The 22,417-nt window shown below is 38.0% G+C and overlaps 1 protein-coding gene across 1 annotated transcript in view; it reads left to right on the top strand.

Moving 5' to 3' along the window:
- Positions 1-22,417, top strand: part of akap6 (A kinase (PRKA) anchor protein 6) — a 175,250-nt gene that overhangs the window by 94,054 nt on the left and 58,779 nt on the right. Inside the window, exons 9-10 of the mRNA XM_082142267.1 lie at positions 13,923-14,056; positions 18,033-18,153. Of these exons, the coding sequence (XP_081998393.1) occupies positions 13,923-14,056; positions 18,033-18,153 (255 nt within the window). The remainder of the gene's footprint in view (positions 1-13,922; positions 14,057-18,032; positions 18,154-22,417) is intronic.

Here is a 22,417-nt window from a genome sequence, read left to right as displayed (position 1 = left end):
TCAGGTTTGGAACAACATAAAGGGAGTTTTTTTTTTTGTGAACTAGTTCTTGCATCCTTAGCAATCATAGATCATGTCAAATATTTTCCGTTCAAATGTCAAATCTCTCATTTGCCCCATTTGATTTGATCCTATTACCCATAAGTCCCGGCGTCCTTGTGCTGCATTAGTGCGCACAGTTAAGGACTTGAGGTGTCAGAGCACCGTTATAGAGATTGCGTTTTTTTTTTCATGAACCTCTTCAACAAATCATATTTGATTTCATGCGTAATTAGTTTGTCCATCAGCAGCCGAGGAGACCCTGTAGCAGCGGTATCTGCAATATCTTTGAGCTCTGATGACAGAGGCTTCGGGACAACAGCCAATATGCATTAGAACAATAGCACGGTTCCGCCCCATCGCTCCGGATGAACTAGAACTCATTTCGTACTACTGGCGTTCGTTACTATGCTCGCTTTACCTCGCGCGCAGCGAGACGAACATCTCAGCGCTCACTGGCAGCCTTCAATATTTGATAGACGCTTTGCCTTCCGTATTAAACTGGAAGATTTAATTATATTTTGAAATGATATTTTAATTAAATATTAAGGTAAGCAAAAATGGATTTCAAAATAATTACATCAAACATCAAAAAAGTGAAGGCCCTTTTTTTTCTGCTTGGACAGCAGAAAAAGTAAGAAGCCTTATTTAAGTCTCTCAGAGATTCAATCTAATTTAATTCTCTCCCCTCTCTAAATAAACAGTTCTCCAACCTTTTTTCATCTGGGGGGAGAAGAGATGATAGGGGTAATCAATATTTCTAGCATTTTAATTAAAACCGTTAGTGGAATAAATCCATTTAATTATCAGTTAATGAAATACAAGGTCATTTACCTGACAGCAACTTTGAAGGTGGCTTACTGGTTGGAATGAGAACGCTGGTGAGGTGTCAGAGCCGTTTAGCAGCTGCCAGAGCTCAACTTGAGATTCTCCTCGCCGTATTAACCCCTCTCTGTCCGTCTGCACGTCGCTTGACTCGTACCTTCTGCTCCACACACACCCAAAACACACCGAAGATCAAGGTGATCTTAGCACACTGGGTCTCAGTGGTACAGGATGTGTGTGTGTGTGTGTGTGTGTATATATATACTGTATATACTGTATATAATATTACATTTATTTTTAATATAATATGGGTGTATTGTATATAATATTATATGTATATGTGTATTGTATATCATATTACATTTATATTAAATACAGTATGCACGTGCGTATTGTATGTTAGCTCAATATGTATTCAAATAAATCAATAAAAATATGTATATAAAAATATCTATAAAAATCTATAAATCAAACCACTGCCTGCTGATGCTTCTGATTGGTTTTAGAGGGAAAAGCTGCTCATAACTGCTGGTCTTGGATCAGTTTTCTCCATAATAAAAGCATATTGGCAATTTGGCGAACGATCCAGTGCGCATCTGTGTTTGCGCTTTGGAGAGCGTCAAAAGTTTATATTAACTGTGTGTTTTTGCAGCGTTGGGCAATTTAGCCAATCACAGACATGACTTTTGATTTCTTGAATGCAATGGCCAATCAGATGTGTTTAAGTTAGAAAGAATCCCCTCACCACTCAGAGCCGGAGTTAGTGCTGGGTTCTGCACGCTCGCAAATCCTCGCGTTATAACAGAGTGTAGACATTTTGTAAATAAGAGATTCATTGCGCAGTGTTAAACAGCTTCATTGATTATAACGGAACTTCTTGAGATTGCGTCATTGCGATGAACTCAGATGAGTGACAGATTTTTAGTGATTATAAACGGAGCTTTCTTTACACGCTATCTAGGAGATATATAATCAATTCATAATTTGAATAAATCTTTTGTTTTTCATGCTTGACCAGCAGCCACATGCATGCTGCAAAGTTTTTGGAGTGACATCCGCTAAATTCATGTATGCAAGCGATTATTGTTGTCATGCGTGATTTGTTTTTTCTCCTTTCCCACAAATAATTATTTTGGGTCTCATTTCATTATGTGGACCAGCCGTCAATCTGAGTGGGCCAGTACCTTATACAGCCTCCCACTGATTTACATAACTGAATAAAATGTACGTAAATATAAATATCAATGTATTTTACATAGATATTTATATATAAATATTTTTAATTAATATATTCAGATAAAATAAAATATCTTTGTTTATTATCTTTTGACAAAAACCTCAAGTTTTCAAGACAAAATATAGGGGAAATATAACCCTTTGGTATGTTGGAAGACATTGCGGTTCACATGGTAAATTTTAGGATAATAATATTTGCGCGTTTGATTAAGTCTTGGAAAGTACGAATTTTATAATCTTTCAGTCAGACTTCCAACATGGAAACTTTCGCAGCGAGAGCTAGGTATATGACATAACGTAGAAACTAAAATGGAATGTGTTTTGTCTTTTGAGCTGTGAAGTTCAGTATCCAGACTGTCACTGTGCGTGTGTGTGTGTGTGTGTGTGTGTGTGTGTGTGTGTGTGTGTGTGTGTGTGTGTGTGTGTGTGTGTGTGGAGGCAGAAGCTTTTAGCGTGTGGAGGTGGCGCTGGGATTTGTGTGATGGAGTTTATTTCAGACCCAGTTCTCTGGGGCCAGAGGAACAATAGTCTCTCAGCAGCCCTTCCTTCACCATCTGGAACAAATACAACAAATAATAAATAGAGATACAATGGGGCAGAGAAATGGAATTTAACTTGGCCTGCAGCACTTACCTGAAATGTGCATATAATGGTGTGGAGCATTTGTCATAGGGAATGCTTTTTGGAGTTTTTGTCCTACTGTTAATGAAATAGTAAACTTGGCTCTGTACATTATGCTCCGGCTTTATGCATCGATTTTTGCAATTGCTTTCTTTGTCTTATTACTAAAATCAATTTCCTTCTGTGATTGCCAAGAAGAGCATTTAAAAGCACTTACTTCATGTGATGTTTTCTGACTCCGTTCCCCGGCTCTGCGGCTTTTATTGTTCATGACAGCCCTTCCAACAACAAATGCCCTACACATATGTCATTCTTGGAAAACGCCTTGTAAATATTAGAATCAGTCTGCCAAGGGCACTCAGTCATACTGAAGACAGACATATTAAGACGTTCTGCTCTGATCAAAGTCTAATTGCTGGGTATGTTGATGTTTGGAGGCAACTTTAACCGCAGTGACACATTGTGAAGCACTTGTGCTGGATCAACATGTCCTGTCCTGCTTTATTGTTCATGGACCAATATTATATTTATATATATATATTAGGGATGTCACAATCAAGTTTTTTGTGCCCCCGATCCGAGTCTTTGAATATTGAGTATCTGCCGATACTGAGTCTCAATCTGATACTCATATTTTCCTAGTGTTTGGTGCACCTTCAAGTACAATAAAGTTATTAAAATCAATCCAATGAATACAGGAATGTGCAGAGAGATAAAATTTTAGAAATTATAGTCTCTAATAATAATTCTCTCTCTCTCTCTCTCTCTCTCTCTCTCAGGAAATGCATGCAACTCTGTTCCTCGTAAATACTACCATGTTTTGTGTGTGTTAATTTTTGTCAAACATCGATGTTGTGATGTTCAAATGATGTGGATTTGAAAGAAGATGGGTGGGTCGTATGGTGACTATTATTTATTTCTTGGCCAGCAAATATTCAGTGAAGTGATTGATGCCCATGAGTCTGTCCATATATTTAGTTCTGATATTCCAACCGGCAGCCAGCGTAAGTTTCTGACAGACGTGATAACGTACGTAAGGGGTGAACTATGTTTGATTTTGGGGTAATTTAAAAATGTCCTGGAGACGTTCAAAATGCTTTTGCGTAGTTCATAATACTTATTTTATGGAATGAAGTTTATTTCGTGGCTTAAAAAAATCACGTTACACATGTTTGGCTCATCAAAAATGTTACATTCAGAAGACTTTTGAAAATAAAGTGAATTTTTTGTCAGGAAAGGAGTGGTTTTGATGCACAAAATTGATTTTATTGTCTCTTAAAACAAAAAATATTTTATTTAAACCCATAAAAAGTCCTGCTGTAACTAATAGTGAAAAATCACTTTTTAAAACTGTTGTTCCATTATTACCCCTTAGCAGATTTTGATCCGTTTATAACATTTTGAAATATATTAAAATAGAAAGCAGATATTTTAAATTGTAATAATATAATACTTTTAATGTAAGTGTTGGTAAGTGCTAATTCTACTTGAACCCGGACCATACCTCTACTTCTATAATTGCAGTGTTTTTTTATTGGTAGATATTTTTATTGATTATTTTAAATTGTAATAATATAATACTTTTAATGTAAGGGTTGGTAATTGTTGGTATGTGCTAATTCTACTTGAACCCGGACCATACCTCTACTTCTATAATTACATGTTTTTTTTAATTGGTGAAGGATTTTTTTTAAGGACCAGGAAAGAATGATGATCCATGATCGTACTTGGGTAAAACGAGGTATAATCATTAACCCCTTTTTCTGTAAACGTGGATTAGTTCTTGCTAATAGATGAGGCTTTTGACAGAATGTAGTATCACACACACACACACACACACACACACACACACACACACACACACACACACACACACACACACACACACACACACACACACACACACACACACACACACACACACACACACACACACACACACACACACACACACACACACACACACACACACACACACAAACACACACACACTCACACACAAGCAGACCTGCAGGCAGTGGCTCTTACAACTTCAATACACTGACACAGTGTTTGAGCTCGGTCTGTTCAGCTCAGAGTGGCCAGTAGAGTTCAATCTATCCTCTAGATATCAGTCTGATTTACTGGAGGTTTATAGTTTCATTTGACCACAATCCACTTTGACAAACAACCTGCTTTCATCTTGATATCTCCCCCCCTAAAAAAGCTCATTTCTGCTCCCCAAACCTCAAAAGAAACCTCTTCAAGGTAGCCGCAATACCGTCTCCTTCCGATTTCAATTGAAGATCAGATTTTTTTTATGTTACTTAATTATTTCCTAATTAGTTTGCATGTTAATTAAAATGGTGGCTAATGTTAATTACCTATATTAATGGATTCTCATGTAACACCTGCCCGAAGCGCTTGGCTCAGTTTTCAAAATATCTTCATCTAAGCCGGTTGATGCATGCCGTCTCGCTTTGTTGAAAAGCGGCGAGGAATTGAAGTCAGGGGATTTTTGAAGCAGGTCGCACTGAAGTAGTCAAACTAAACGCACACTTTTTTTTGTCTTCTGCTTTCATTTGAAAGCTGCATTTGCAGAGAGGACTGGCATATTTTGATTATAGTCGTATTTGTAAGCGTGTGTTATCTGTGATGCTCAGTCTATTAAACGGGTTATTCTATGAAACAGCTGCCTTTTCTATTTTGAAAAGGTGATTTTTTTGAGTGAAGGTGAAGTAAATGTTTACAATATTTTAAACATTGTGTCAGATTAATAATGTGTCAATAAAGTGTAAATAATGCAATGTGAATCCAAATTCATATATTTTAATAGATATTTGAGTTGCACTTAAAAATGCAGACATTTTCTAACTTCACTTCATAATTTTTGCATAACCAATAATTAAATATAATAATATAATATAATATATTTAAAAGTTTAAATTTAAGAGTTGATAATTTTATATACATTTTTGAGAGCCTGATTACAAAAACAAAAGTCTCACCATTAAAAGCCATGACCCAAGCACACAATTATAATGATGTTCTCACTATAATTTTATGTAGCCAGTTTGACAGACTTGAGCTCTTCATGTTGCACTAAACTGTATTTTCCATTTTTGAAGTGATTTCAATCATATTCCAAGCAATTCAAAACCATCATGACGAACATCAGGAGTCTCTCAAGTGAAGGAAATCCATTATTTATCAGCTTTAACATATCAGCCAAATTTTCTTATCGGACCGATAACAATAACGTAAAATATTATCATATATCGGCCGATACGGATATGATGGTTGATATATCATGCATCCAGGGCCGGCCCGAGGCATAAGCGAAATAAGCGGCTGCTTGGGGCCCCCTCGCCACCAGGGGGCCCCCAATCGAGTTTTTTTAATTTATTTTTTACATATTAATTAACTTAAACAAGTGAAATAAATGAATGAAAGGATTAATAATTCAAGACAAGAAAATTCAAATTTCATGATCAATATACCTGCCTACAACTGCTGCTGTGTCTGCCAGTGTTTGAGTCATGCGCATAACCTCGCGTGCATAGACAATTTGTGCGCAAAGTCACGGTAATGTTAAGCCATGTCACAAAATTTTTATTTGATCAATGATTTATCCTTTAAATGTAATGATATTCAGAACAGAACAAGAATAAAAAAATAACTATAAACAAGCCAAAACGAAATAATTTGAAGCGAAAGTGAAAGTAAGCGGCGTTGGGCTCACGTATCTCTCTCATTAGAATCAAAATGTTTCAACATTCGCGATGGATTTGGATGGTAAACTATTCTTTATCATAGGCTTTGTACTTCACTCACGTTCCAATATCGACGGAAAAAATCATCCTCTTCACACGCGCAAAAATGTGCTTGGAAGCATCACTGTGGAAGATTACAATGTGTGTGTGTGTGTGTGTGTGTGTGTGAGAGGCGCGGGCGCGATCGAACAGTGGAAACATAAAAACATACTCCGTCATGTTCATACAAGACATCATTCAAACTGCAAATTGTTGCAAAACGTTGGAGGATATTTTGCAAATTATTTTTTTTATATGTTTTGTGACAGTTTGTTTTCAGAAGTTTCAAAGAGTTAGTAAAAGAGTAAAGAAAAAGTTAAAACTTTTTTAAGTATCTATTTTTTATTAAGTATTAATTTTGTATTAATACATAACCTCATTGTATTAATTTATAATATAACATTATAGCGTGACATTGTGTCAATAATCGTCAAGCACAGGTGACTCTGCGTGGTGGGAGGGGGCCCCCAAATCAAATTCTGCTTAGGGCCCCCAAAAGGCTCGGGCCGGCACTGCATGCATCCCTAGAACTTAGTTTGAAATTGTATTACTGTACATAATGCAAAGAGATTATTGAAGTGTGACTTTTATTTATTTTATGGACCGCTATAATTATGCTTGATGGTAACAAAGTTGTCCATTTTACAGTTTTATTTGACAATTGTTTATGATCTACTTCCATATTTAGATTTTTAACATTACGAATTTGCTAATACAGCAAGAAGCAGGCAAAGATGGATCGGATTGTGTTGATGTGAAATGCCTATAATAACAGACATGTACTGTGAGAGGGACACAAACCTGTTTTTGTATAATGACCCAGATGTTTCCCACCACCCATCCATGATGGACGCATCGACTTTGACATTCTTGACACACACCTGGTGCGATTGCTTGGCATGCATGAGAAAGCTAAAGCAAAGCAAGACCATATTAAAGCGAAGATGGTCTCTATTAGATTGAAAATGATCACTCGATCAATACGACCCCCTGCCTGACTAATCCATAACGTGAACATTGTTTCAGACCCCTGCGCCTTTTCCTGCTTGTGTCTTGGGGTGCTTAGACTTCATGGAATCAAGGATCAGCGATTAAATGTCACCTTTCAGCAACAACATTAAATAAGAAGCAGCAATTTGGCTCCTAGCAATTGCTAATTTCACGCCCTGATAAATGTTGCAGGAGCTAAAGCTTTCAAACTGCCTAAGATATTTCTTAAAGAGACGGCAACATATGCAGGTAAAGGCCTGGTGTGTTCCTCTGGGACAAACGCACACTTTCCTGTCAAGGTCAAAGGCGTTGTTTTGCTTTAAGCTAAATGTAAGTCATCCCTTATTACCAATTAAAAATGTATCCTGACCTCATCAATTAGATTTAGAGTGAGAGCTTTTTTAAAATAGATATTTAAAATGCTGTCTTAAGAAATTATGGTGCATTAGGAGAAATTTGACATTTACCAGAGACAGTATACAGGGGCGTTCACACATACCTGTACAGTGATTTACTGCGAGCAGAAATCATTCATTTTCAGCGGTGTCATGAGTGACACTGACCATTGGCAGTGCGATATGGGCATGTCTAGAAGGGCGAACTGAGAACGAGACCGACCACTCATACAAAGATGAATGGGTGAAAGTGGAGTGCCGCTCAGTATTGTGGCTGTAGGATTGGAAGTCCTGTCTTTTAGGTAAAAGAGCCAATCGCCTTTATGTTTGAGGCTGTTTTTGAACTCGTTTTAGTGTAATTTGAGCTAAATTAATTTTATTGCTGATTTAAAATGTTATTGAAATGTAACCTTGAAAAAACGGTTCTTCTTCTCCATTTGAATAGTTGAAGTATTTGTATTGCTGGAAAATAGAGCATAACAGTGACCGCTCACTTTTCCAGCTGTCTTAGTCTCGGAAGTATTTTTTCCAATTGATTCTCTCCATTGGCATTTCAAAATATTCTAAGCCATTGAACCAAACCATCAAGCTCCGGATATGAATCACAACTTTTGAAGCAACGTACTATATGAAGATTCAGGAAAAACGACAAAGGTAAAAACCATGAAGCACTGCAAATTTTATAATCGAATCATACTATAGTCATTGATTAACGACTACCATTTGGGGTCATTAAGTTTTTTTTTTTAAAGAAATAAATACTGTTTTTCAGCAAGGATGCATTCAATTGATCAAAATTGACAGTAAAGACATTTATTATGTTGCAAACGAGTTCTATTTAAAATAAATGCCTGTTTTTTTTTAAACTTTCTATTCATCAGAGAATCCTGAAAAAAGTATAACTTTTCCCACAAAAATATTAACCAGCACAGCTTTTAAATAATAAGAAATGTTTCTTCAGCAGCAAAGCAACATATTAGAATGGTTTGTAAGGGATCATGTGACACTAAAGACTGAATAAATTACACTTTAAAATATATTAAAATAGAAAACATGTATAATAATAGTAATAATACTCTTTTTACTGTATTTCCGATCAAATAAATGCATGAGCAGAAGAAACTGTTTTCAAAATCATTTAAAAAATATTATTGATTAAAAACTTTTACCAATAGTGTAATATATAAACGTTTTTTTTTTCGAAATATAATGTGCACTTGGGGAGGCCATGTTGGTTATGTAATTTGCAACGCTTCATGGGTGTAATCGATCACTTATACCGCTACTTAACACAATTTCTATTTTAAACATGATTATGATTTTTTATATATTATTATTATTATTATTTGCACAGAAATATACCATCATCTCAGTGGGATTTTACTTCCTGAAGTGGACTGTTGCGCTCTATAGTTGGCCACTGAGTGAACTGACTTGCCTTAAAGGTACTTTGCATTTACGTACGTCTAGAAGAGCATAACTTCAAGGATCTTAATTGAATAATGTACCACATTTTGTATGTTGCCAAGTGCTCGTTTGATAAAGCACAACCAATTTATCTTGCACCTACGGTGGCATCTATTCCAGCGACAGTGTAGATAGCCATAGAAATATGCCCCCCCTGTGTTTTTTATTGCATACATAATCAAATTTATTTGACCAAGCAGTCAAACAACTGCAAATGAATGTGGTTGTATCAGCAGCTGGTTAGCTGCAAAAGACAGATAAGCATGAATGAACGAGAGCAACTTCTGTCTGACAACACTGTATAATCGCCATTATTTTGAGCCATAAAGTTGCGTGATTCATGTCGGAAGACCCCACCACACATTAAATCCAGCCTTTATGACTAGTGATTTGAAAGTAATAGTTTCCAAATGAGTTTCATGCCTTCTACAGCTCCTCAGAGGCCCGCTCTCCTCAAAAATAATCTCCCGTCGTAACTTTTCCGAGGAGTAAGACGCAGAAGAAGAAAAAAGCCAGTTGTCAGGAATAGCAGAACATTCTTTTTCCTGCTTGTGGAATTGAAAACGCTCAAATGAAATACAACCTCTTAAATGACAATTGGGGAATTTGGTTTTCTTTTTTTTTTACACAATCTATGACTGCCTTCCCCAGCCACGTGTAGAGTTTGTGGAGGTAAAGCTTTGCTGGCGTATTTGTAAATTTATGAGCTGCTTTGATAGAACCCTCTGCCATTTACAGCTGCCGCCTCGACCCCACACAACTCTCGGCTGAATTTATTTTCCGAGCATGCCTGCGTGTGCGCCGCTCGCCTCCGACGCTGCCTCTGAACATCAGGATGAACCTGATGGGAGACATTTCAAACAGGCCGATGTATGTTCTGGCTGTTTTGAACACCGGTCGTTGGGGGGCCGGGATGGCGGGAGACTTCCCACCGTTTTCAATCTCGCCGCAACGCTCCTCGCATTCAGAGCAGATGATAAAGAAATGAGAGACCCCTGTGTTTTGTCACATAGCTTAAATGTAGAATTTAGGAGGTATCCATCGACCCCTGTCCAGCAGTTCACCTGTTTTTTTGTTTTTTTCTGTACCGCACACTAGAGTTGCATTTTTCTCTTTGTTAGTTTATATCGTTCTCCAGCTGCTTTCAATGAGACTCTGTCCTGCTGCCACATGATTTGTCTTCCCATCGCTCTCTCTCTCTCTCTCTCTCTCTCTCCCTCTGTTTTTTCCATTGCAATGAAGCAACAGAAGAGCGTTACTCAATTCTGTTTGGATTATATTTGATCTCGATGAATTTCGCCCTCCTGTTCGATGTGAAACACATGTGCCTCAAAGCTCAAGGACGATCATGTCTGTGATTTGTTTTCTTCCAGTGCATGTTTTTTAAACACAATCTGCAGATTTTTAGAAGTCCTGTCGAGCTTACGAAGGCAAATCAGTCAGGTTTGTTCATGCTTTGCCTGGCGGGCCTTTAATAATTTACTATTATTGATGTTTATTTTTTTGTTCTCATTATTATTTCTCTTTGGTACAATACAGTTTTTTTTTAAATAGAGGATTTTTTTTTAGTGGTGTTTGTTGTAGTTATTGTTGATTGTTCATATTTATTACCCCATTTGTGTTATAGACATGAATGGCACCTCATATCATGCATCTTGTTCTGAAGAGTGTGGTATTATTTTTCTAAGCAATTGGAGGATAATCATTGAGAGGGGGGCTTCACCCAGTAAGCAACACCTTAGCAACGCTAGCAACTGTTCTTGCTTTGTGGTGGGAAGTTTCAGATGAGCGAGCACTCAAATTTGCATACATTGAGTGATGCACAGCAGCTTTGGTTAATTATATATACTACTGTTCAAAAGTGTGGAGTTTGTAAGATTTATTACATAGTTGTGGCATGAAACTCTGAATGGTGCAGGCTGATGGGTCTTTAACTTATTGGTAGCAATGTCTGTGAATGTGTTCGCTGTAGTAACAGTGTAGCAGATCTATTCCGCCAAGACCAAATACATTAACATTGTCATATCCATTACCATGCCAATCTCTATTATCATACCAATCTCCAGAGAGTTGTCATGACAGAATTCATGTTTTTGGGAAAAAAAGACTTTTATTCTCAACTATGCTGCGTTTATTAGATCAAAAACACAGTAAAAACAATAAAATTGTGAAATATTATTACAATTTAAAATAAGTGTTTTCTATTTGAATATATTTCGAAATTGAATTGATTTATTTGATTGCAAAGCTACATTTTTAGGTAGCCATTACATCAGTCTTCACTTCATTGTCACATTAAACATTTCTTATTATTATCAATGTTGAAAACAGTTGCGCTGCTTAATATTTTTTGGGAAACCATTCTAATTGTGTTTTCAGGATTTCTTTAAAATAGAAAACATTTGCAAAAACAGTTATGTTTTTACTGTCGTAAGTTTTAGTCTAAACGATGAGTATATTTATTATTTTGTGTCAATCAGTATTTGGTTTACTTATTTAGGCATTTTTTAAACAAAGTATTCTCTCTTACCGATCTTTAAGGCAACATAGTCTTTTTGACATTTGCTTTTAAAACTACTACCAGCTGTTTAGTTTGTATACATATATTGATAATGTGAGGTGCACCTATGCTGACATGATACAGAAAGCGATGATGGCCACAGTTTCAGCTCATGATTGACAGTGGAAACGCATGGTGCGTCCCAGAAGACGTCGAACTGACACAGGCGTGTAAACAAAAGGGCCCAAAATGACTCGATTCAGCAGACTTTACTGACGTCTTAGTCTCGATTTCACTCGAGGGAAGGCGGTAAGCATTCATCAAATGATTGAATTTATATTGATTCCTGCCATATTAGCAGTTTAAAGCAAGACCTCTTTTGACTGCACGAGAGAGAGGGAGAGAGAGACGGCGCAAGAGGTTTTTGAATGATTCTGTTTGAAATAAGAATACGGGAGATTCACACGCAAATCCCTTCAGTCTGCATATCTGAATAAGAATATCTTTAAACGGGACAGGAGGGGGGGAGAGCAGCAGGAAATCCAGCCTAACCGTAGTGTGCAGGATCAGGGGGGTTATTTACCACGTCGGCGGGAGGCTACGTGTTCGTAAAGAGGTCGTACGGGAAGCCGAGAGTGGCTGTTAGCGCAGTGGGCGACGTGGAGCACTCCAGCCCATAGCAAAATTAATTAAGCAACACTTTGCTTTTAAGTCAGAGGCTTACATGTGTTTTTCTTTGGTTGACATTGTCTGCCTTGAGATTATGAAAGCTTAGCTTTTATCTCAGACACTGATTGCTCTGCATTGTGGGAACAGGCTCTGCGTACGTTATGGCACGAGGAGACGCACTCATCAATAGCCCGATTTCTCCTTCAAGTGCTGCATGGATGGCTGATGAATGTAGGTTTATGTGCATGATATTGATGTTTTTCATATTCACCCATGGGAGCCACATCTTCCACAAGCTCAGACGTATGCATTTATAGATTACTAATACATTTCAGCTCTGTGTTTTTAATACAGATGGGTAATTCTGGTGGGTTTTGCAATGGGGGAGTGAGATCAATGCAAATGCATGCTACCCACAACCAGCCCTGCAAGCCACAAGAGAGGCAAATCTCTATCACTACAATGTCCTCGATTCGAAACCGAAGTGGCGTGCTGGGCCGAACCGTCCTTAGACTCAAGGTGGCTCGGAGAAATTGCTTTTGTCGGAGGTGGGCATCGGTTATTATTGTGTGTGTAAGCCGCTCCGGTGGGATTGAGTAATTAGGATCCTGACATGGCATCGGCGAGCCAGCCGAGTGAATCAAAAATGAAGGCAAATGAAAGCAAATTCCTCCGAGGAGGGAGAGGAGAAGTCGGCGCGTTTGCACCGCTAATTTTCTAGGGCTCCTAGTTAGGTTCATTTCATTCCTCCCAAATGAGCAAAGCGCCCGAGCCCCGGCGTTTGATGCATGCCCAATAAATGGAATGAAAAAGCGACACATCTTTCTGTTGATTTTCTTGTTTATTATCAAGGGTAGCTTTGATTGAGGAGCAGTTTACATTCATGGAATCGTCTGACCTTTCCAGAGGCATCTGCCGAGCAGGCGTCGGGCACTCGGTGGAGAATGCGAAGCCGGCGCGCTTCATAAAGTGTTGAGAAATGAGCAAAAAATCAAAGCCGTCTGTTGGAGATTTTATTGGCTCGCCTCATATTTTGCACAATAACTGATCTCCGTCAAGCCAATGTAGCCAATTTTCTCAAGCACCGAGGAGAAATACATATTTTTTCCATCTGATTTGAAAAGCATGTACAAGTGCTTCCTAATCACTGCTGAAAACCAACACACTCCTTTCTGATATGGAAGGACGCCAGTTTCAAGCATCTCTCTTTATTGCTGCCGTATTGATTTGGCTAAATGCTGTCTGAATTAGTTTAATAGTTTAGCAAGTTCTAATAGTTTATTGTTTTTTAATACTTCTTGAAGTTGGATCAATGACATTGAGGTAATTGTTTTCATAGAGGTTTCTGAGATTATATCTATTCTTTCTCTCCCTTTGTTTTGGTGTCAGCAAGTGGAGGTCCTACAGAGCTACCGGGAGGCTCAGAAAGATGTTCTGGATCAGATGACAGTGAAACTTAAGAACCAACAGTACTGCTCCAACAGCAGAAGTGTCGACTTCACCCTGATGTCCAAGTCCAACAGGTACGATGAGAAAAGTGACTGCTCAAAACTTAGCGAGCAGCATAATTCAGATGCATAATTTTTTGGTCATATTCTAAAGCAGCATTACATGTATCCTACATGGAGAATGCAATCCCAGAACTAATGACTAGCTCAGTGAAAAAATCAATTCAAGCAGACAAAGTTAGAAACTGATTATTCATGCATTAAATGCTGAAATCATGCATGTATTATATTATTGTCATTCATCGTCATTTTTAAATCATTTGAGAGCAGGTAAAAATATAGTCTAATGCTTTAGCGTTTGATGATGAAAATGTCCTTTAAATTTCATCATGTGATATATTTTTACGAATAAAAAACAACGACATTTAGCTGACAAAAAATTAGCAATAAGATGAAAACCCTTGTCAAATTGTATTAGACCAAACTTTATGAATATTTTTTTTTATATGCTGTATGCATTATTAAATATTAAATTATATATTAGATTTAATTTTTAGGATTGTATTATTATTGTATTATTGAACAGTCATTCACAATGTGAATTTCACATTCCTCCAAAGCCATTTGTTTTATTTTTAGTTTTGTCAGCAGTACTTTTTGATTGAAATATTGGAATTATTGTGTATGCTTTGCAATATTTTTAATGACATTTTCATCAGTATTACTTTTTCGGAAGCCAAGTTTTCTATGCCCTTTGGAGCCAGAATTTTAAGTGTGTGTGACGCATGTTGTTTTCTTGTGTAAAGCGTTGCAAATCCTTCTCTTAAGAGTTTCCGTGAGTATTATGATCAGAACACCAATAACTTCCTGGAGTACATTTTTTTTCGTTTTGTTTAAAAAAAAAAACTTTCCTTTTTATCAATACAGTAGATTAGGTTTATTTTAAGGACTTGATGCAACCTTTCTCTAATGCCACTTAATGGTTGTGATTACAGACTTGCATTATCGTTTTTTTTCTCTCCTAAAATGACTAATCCTTTTATTTGTGGTCCATTAGTCCTCTATCCTCTCTCTCTCTCTCTCTCTCTCTCTCTCTCTCTCTCTCTCTCTCTCTCTCCTGATCCAGTAAAGTCCTGAGTGTTAACCGCAGTGTCCGGACTGGACTCCTTGCCTTGGCTTTGAATCAAACATCGTTTTAATCCTTTTAAGCTTCTCGTCGTAATGATTTATTTTGCAGTAAAAAACCCATAATGATCCTTTGAATTTTAATGATGAGCTGCCTGCTCAAGGATTCATTGTTTTGACTCTTTGGCCCTTACCTTTACATGGAAACATGTCTTAAGGGAGGCGCTGTCGAATTCGATGGCCTCCGGTGCCTCTCTCCAGCTCGCCGGCCTCATCAAGGGCTGCCGCCCACCGCCGCGTCTCCCAGCATCCCCTCGCACCTGATAGAAACTGGACGCCTGCCATTCAGAAATCAAAAGCCCTCTCCAGAAGAGAAACACAACAGACAGCGGTGAAAAGGAGATGTTGAGTCCCCGCATTAGGCGCCAGGGATTAGCACCATAAATTAAAGTGCTCTTTCTATAAAACTGTCACTTCGTATGAGATGTGAGGGGTGTCAATACAGCCGGCCAACCTTTCCCTGTGAGGCTCAGGGTGAACTGTGATGAATTAGACCACCTCCCCCCTCTTAGAAAGGTGGCGGCAGTGCTGAGTGGGGGGCACGTTGACGTTAAACGGATTTGAAAAGAAAGAAAGATGGAGAGGCATCCATTTCTGTCTCACAGGAGTGTCAGTGCTACGCTGACCCGGAGGAGTCGGTTTCAAGTGGCTAACGACTAATGCGTGTCAGCTAAATCGCTCCATGAGCGAGATCTGAAGAACAGGTGGATGAATCTCACAAAACCGGTCAAGTTTCAAAAAAGCAATAGAAAGGAATGAGACATTGTATTTTTTTTGAAATGGCACTCTAACTTAAATTAAATTAATAAAGTAAATTTATAAATAATTTGTACATATTGAAATCCTTATCCCTTTTTTAAAACCCAATAGCCTTTAGTTGGCTTTGCAGTTGTGAACTTTGATTTGCTAGTTGCTATTGCTAGTCAGAAGAAAGAGTATTAGAGGAAAGGAACGTTCTCATCTCAAGGTTAGTCAACATTTTCCTTAGAAGAGAAAAACGTTATTAAATTGAAAGTAAAGCTTATTTATAACATAAAAATAGTTTGCATTGTGGCAATATTTGCATGCACATTTTTTGCCCCTACTTTTATTATTACTATATAGTACTAATGTGACTATCTATCCATCCATCCATCCATACATACATCCATACATACATACAGACATACATACATCCATACATCCATACGTATACGTATGGTATATGTAATATATATACATCTCGTTTATTATATTATATTCTGTAGTGTTATATATTATATGTAGTATTACATATCATGCACAGACATACATTATATATAATGATATTTAGTACTATATAATATAAAAATGTGTATATAATACAAATGTTTTATTTTATGATATAATTAACAATTTATACTATAACTTACACATACATATTAAAGAAATTACAATAACTGATGATAATAATGGGAAAGGTTAAAGTTAAATTTCAAGATTAATTACAGTAATGAGAACGTGGGGGGAAAATGTGCATTATGAAAATAATATTACTAAGCTTAATTTTTTTTTCATAAAATTTCTTTGGTTTCTTTTGATTATGGGGTTACCCGTTTTTGTGAGATTCACCCAAGTGCAGGTTTCAATCTTCAAATGAGTTCTTGTTTTAGAGGAAAGGACGTACAATCATTCTGCTCACAAACCAAAGCGAGCAGGAGAAAATGATGCTGACAGAACAATATCCCATGATGCACGTTTGCTAAATGGATCTTGCATTTTTTTTCTCCTACTTGTTTTTCGTTATTTGTTGTTAATGTTGTTTGGATGCCCCGAGAGCTTGTTTTACAAGCATTTAGATTTATGTTAGTGTGAGAAAAAAAAAAAAGAGTGCGAAAAACAATACGGTATGCAAGAATACAGAAAGATGCTGTTTAACTCACAAACAGCATATTGAGTTTTAATATCAGTCGAAGAACGCAGCGCCTGAGGGAGTCTTCACACTTCCGCCGCACACGTCTGACTGTTTCTAATTTGCTGTCCTTGCCGTTTTGTTCTGATCAATGTCTTGCGTACAAACACGGCTCAAATTTTCACATACTCCCCAATGTCTTTCTGTTTAATCAGCGCCTGCTTGGAAATGCTAATTTGCAGCACTATCCTTGTTGAAATTTCATACGTGCTAGCATTCGATAGCGCTTTCCTGTTTCTTTTGTGCCTGCTCTGAATTGAAATAAAACAGAAATGTTGATTTTTCTCTCGCGCCCTTGTTTGATCGTTATTTGTGTAATCTCATTCATAGTTTTTCTTCTTCAGCGACAACAGGAGCGCTTGTGAAAGCGAGAGGGGGAAAATGGTGCTAGTTTGACAGAACTGTCAAAGCGCTCGAAAGCTGTGCAAATTCCAAACAATTTTCCGACTAATGTTTCTAAGCATGCGGGGCCTCCTGCTGAGGCGCAGATCTAAGCAAAGCTCAGACGCTAATATGTTTGTTTGTGCATGTGTGTTGATGTTCTGTAATGAGCGTGCGGCTGTAGTGTAAACGTATGCACATACAATCATCCCAGTGCTGTTAAAAAACATTTAATGCGCTTCACCATTGAGCTGACGGCAGCGTTGAGCATGAGGGAGGTGAAGTCATGTTTAATTAAGACGCTCTGCCTCACGAGCCGTCACTCAGAGCGCAGGTTAAAGATCCCTTGTGCTCCCGGACTCTTTTCACACTTCACATACCCACGACGCACTGCGCCTCGGTGCACCGCGCGCTAACGGGCTAGTGTAATTACCTCTGCTTGTCAAATATTCACCCAGTAAAATATGTCTGTACACCGTCTCTCCAGACCTCACCTGAGCTGGTGAAGCTGTGAACTTCTTTCTGCCCGTCTCATATTTCTTCTTTTCAATCCAGCCTATCAGAGTTTGAGGCAGAGTACCAGGAGCTCTGGGATTGGCTGATGGACATGGAATCCATAGTGACGGACAGCCATGACCTGATGATGTCAGAGGAACAACAGCATCACCTGTATAAGGTAAGTGGGTCTTTTGCATTTAAAGTTGCTTACTACAGTCGACTCGATGGCTTGATATAAATAGTATGTGCTATGCACTACATGAAGCTGGTCTTGAATTGAGGAATAGATCATTCCTTTATTTACTGGAATGTTATTCCAGACCCATATGACTGTCGTTCTTCCATGGGGCACAAAGGAAGGTATTTTGCAGAATGTCCTGAGTGCTCTTTTCTTAACTAGGTCTGTCAAGCTTGACAAATGGCACGTTAAAAATATCATAAATGTACTTTTTACAGAAGATTGCAAAGTCTTCTGACTACTCCATGTCAGAAACAGAACTAAAGTTAAGTAAAAATCTTAAATGAAACTCTCATCAGAATGTGTTGCATCAAGTATGAAGTACTTATGGTAGTTTTTTTTTAGAACTTAATTTCACAATATGAGGAAGATTATGTTGAGCAAAATAACTGTTCAACAGAAGAAAGTAAGTCATATTGAATTGGGACAACATGTGTAAATGATAAGAATTAAAAATGTGTGGGTGAACTATTCCTAATTTGGGAGAAAATGGCAAGTGGGGTGAGGTGTCTCACTGGTTAACAACTGGGGCCAGATTTACTAACAGCTTGCGCGAGTGCAAACCCTCTCTTTCCGTTAAAGATGTACTGTCAGGATTTACTAAAGACACCTAGTGAAAAATTTGCGCTGAAAAGGCGTGGACAGGGTTATTTCTGTGGCTGATCTTATTGTATATGCATTTGTAGGAGTTTTCCTTTCAGACACAAAATGAATGGGAGGAGAGTTTTTAAATGAATCATGCAAGGTGATTTACTAAGGTTTGCGCTCGTCAATTTACTGGTGTTTACGCCATTATTTACCGCCCAAAAAAAGCACATCTTAAACCAGACGCTACCTGGTAGATTGAGTTGGTCATCATGGAAATGATCTGACTGCGTCTGTGTTCTTTAATTTGCGTGTCGATAGTAGATCACGTGCTGAACTTTCCACTTTTTTGGAATTGCGCTCTCACGCTAAATTGCCCTGTTTAGTAAATCTGGCCCCTGGTCTGTTAACCCAAAGGTTGAAGGTTTAAACCCTTGAGGTGGAATTTCATGGCTCATCACTGTTGTGCTCTCGGGCAAGACTTTTACACTGTGTCCTTGCATATCTAGCTGCAAAAATGACAAAAAGTTATGCTTGCTTTCAGCTCAGGGGTCTCATCTAGATGAGATGCATCTGGATTGACATTGATAAATTGCAGTACAGTTATATTCTATAGTCTGGATATAGGTAAGAAAAAATTTGAGTAGTTTATTTGTACTGCATTGCCCATTTTAAGATCATGTCAAAAAAGTAAAATAAAAATTGTGTTCAACATAAGAAAGTAAGTCACACTGGTTTGGTGAGTAAAAGGTTGTTTTTGGGTGATATCCCTGGGAAATGGCAAGTGGGATGAGGTGGCTCGTGGTTAAAGATCCAGGCTGGTAACCCAATGGTTGTACACTACCGGTTAGTTTGGAATAATTAAATGTTTTTGAAAGAGTTCTCTTATGCTCATCAAGGCGGCATTTATTTGATCAAAACAGCAATATTGTGAAATAATATTATGATTTAAAGGAACTTTTCTATTTGAATATATGCTTATTTGGTGCTCAAAACAGTTTTTGCTGATTAATATTTTTTTTATTTTGTTAAGATCCCTAAGATCCCATGTTCTAGCAGTTGTGGCATGTCAGACATTTTTAGAGGCTTAAGTCCACCCACCATTAAAACTCAATGGACCAAATATAGTCCTCCGCATATCAAAAATGATCTGATTGGCTGAGATTGTTCACGTCGCTTGCGGTCACTGTGGACAGACAAATTGCTTCTTCGTGAAAAATTGGTGTTAACCCACAATTTTCTCCAGGGAGTCAGTCCCTGTAGCTAAACCTACTGTTAGTCACTTTGAATAAGAAATGGTCTGCTAAATCATGTATAATTTTAATTTTTTCTTTCTTATCTTGAACTCTGAACATATAATGCAAAATGTTAAATTATAGGTTTATCAGTAATATTTCAAATGAGCCTTGACTTTTGATTCTCTTAAACCAATTTAGCAAAACCACGGCTTAATATTACAATACTGCGAGTCGGCGATTAGATTGTCTTCCATTTCAATCTCTGTCATCATGTCACACTTTCTACAGCCAGACTCACTTTGTCATTTTAACACATTTCAGTAAAAAGTTCATTTCAGAGGAACGAGAGAGGGAAATAGAAAGAGTGCAGAGCAGAGATAGTACCTCACCCTGTTTACAGTCCATGAATTTTTATTAGTCCCAGATAAAGTGGCCTGTATTGTATTAGGTCAATATGTTTGTTCATGATTAAAACAAACTGATTCTGCTCCTCCGTATTGATTGCATGCCCACCCGCCCTAATAAATATGTACTGGGCCTCCATGTTCTTTATCAGTTTTGTTTTTTTTTGCTGGGTTCTCCTGTGACGCGTTATCAGCCCTCTATGTGGGATTGATCGGGAGAGGGGTACACGTGTAGACCGAGCCGGGGCTGAGACGGCATGCTGTTTGCCCATGCTGGGGGAGTTTATCGTAAGAGGGAGAAAAAAGAGGGGGAGGCAGAAAGCCAGACTCGCCGGGAGGCAGGGATCGTAAATCGGCCTCATTTAGGCTTTCTTTACCGGCCTGATTCCGACGCTTGTCATCCTCCGATTGCTCCGAGCATATGGCATATTTCAAAAGAGCAGATTGTGAATCATAAAGAAATGAAATTAATAACCACCATACCCAACCCCCCCACCCCCACACCCCAGCCTCAGACTGGAAACAACCCCTAATGACGAGAGAAATAACGGCACGCCGGCGGCCCCCTCTTCCCGTTCCTCCTCTCTCCCCTCTCTCCTCTCCAAACCTGCAGAGGTCGTGTTCAAGGTCAGAACTAATCTTCACGCTCATCGGGCGCACTGACCCCGCCATTTGTCATAGCTTACAGTAAGAAGAAACTGAGGAAAGATCAGCCTGTTTTCTGCTCTTTCTTAGTCTTGGAGTATGTTCAGCATACTAGCACACTATTTGTGCTTTATTCCTGTATCTTGATACGTGAAAAACGTATATGACCTGCTATGTTTATCAAAATGTGCAGTATACATTCAGAGCTTACTGCGTAGAATATGAGAAGACATCTAAACCTTGATTAGTCTGAACAAATGAAGAATTTATTGTATGTGTGTGTATATTAACATGCTATATAAATAGTTATACTTTTTATTGGCTGTAAATATACTTATTATCATATAGCATACACTGTAATAAAAATAGATAATGTTCTTCAACCTTAAAACACAATACTATGCAATGCATACTTCAAAATACAGGTAAAACACCTGTGGACAATCCTTCGTATCAACTTGATTCAATACAAGACAACAGTATTCATGTCCGTACATAACCTTCAAAATGTAACTCAACTGACCATTTCTCTCAGATATTTCTGACTTGTTATAAAAAATCGTAGTTTGACCAAAATAGCTGCCATTGTTGTCTGTTCCTTTCATAAAACAACCATTGATGTGTTTTTAGCACTCTCAACCAATTAACCTGTATTTTGCTCATCTTTTGTTTGCTCCATGTCAGACATCAATCAGACGTTAGCTTGTTAACCGCTCCTGCGCTGGAAGCATCAGTGTGTGTATGTGTATATGGCTTGTTCTGTGTACCTTTGACGCACACTGACATGCTGAATAGATCTTAGTCTAATCTAACACGCTCTAATGCGCTTGCTGATCAAAGCTCTTCTCATCCAAACCGTACATGTTCTCTTGTGCACGCTGCCCTGCAGATGTATTCCTTTCTCACTGGTTTGTTCGTTCACACTGTCCCTCCTTTGAGTGCTGAGGATTATGAGGAATTGTTATCTGTCTTTATGCATGTGAAATCAAAAGATCTGATCATCTCTCTTTTCCCAGATGCAGCCTTAAAAGGGTTTTTTCCCACATGATCCGTTTGTTCGAAGCTGTAGAATCTGTCAGAACATGTAAAATGCAACGTAATTTGCTGTTTGGACTCTAAACTCTTCGCTTGATTGTGTTTTGATGGCTCATGTTGTGTTTCTTCAAGACTTCACAAAGAGCTAATTAGTGGTTTATCAGTCAGACTATAGACTCTGTAAGGGTGAATGGGTGAATCTCGGGAAAATTTGCAGAACTATATGTGTATATAATATATATAAATATTGGGGGTGTAACGGTACACAGATATTGCCAGTATTGAAGTCATGATTCG

Source organism: Leuciscus leuciscus (genome assembly GCF_965113295.1).
Source record: "Leuciscus leuciscus genome assembly, chromosome: 17".
NCBI classification, from domain to species: domain Eukaryota; kingdom Metazoa; phylum Chordata; class Actinopteri; order Cypriniformes; family Leuciscidae; genus Leuciscus; species Leuciscus leuciscus.
Note: the sequence above shows the minus strand (reverse complement) of the source record. Positions and strands in the feature narration are given on the sequence as shown.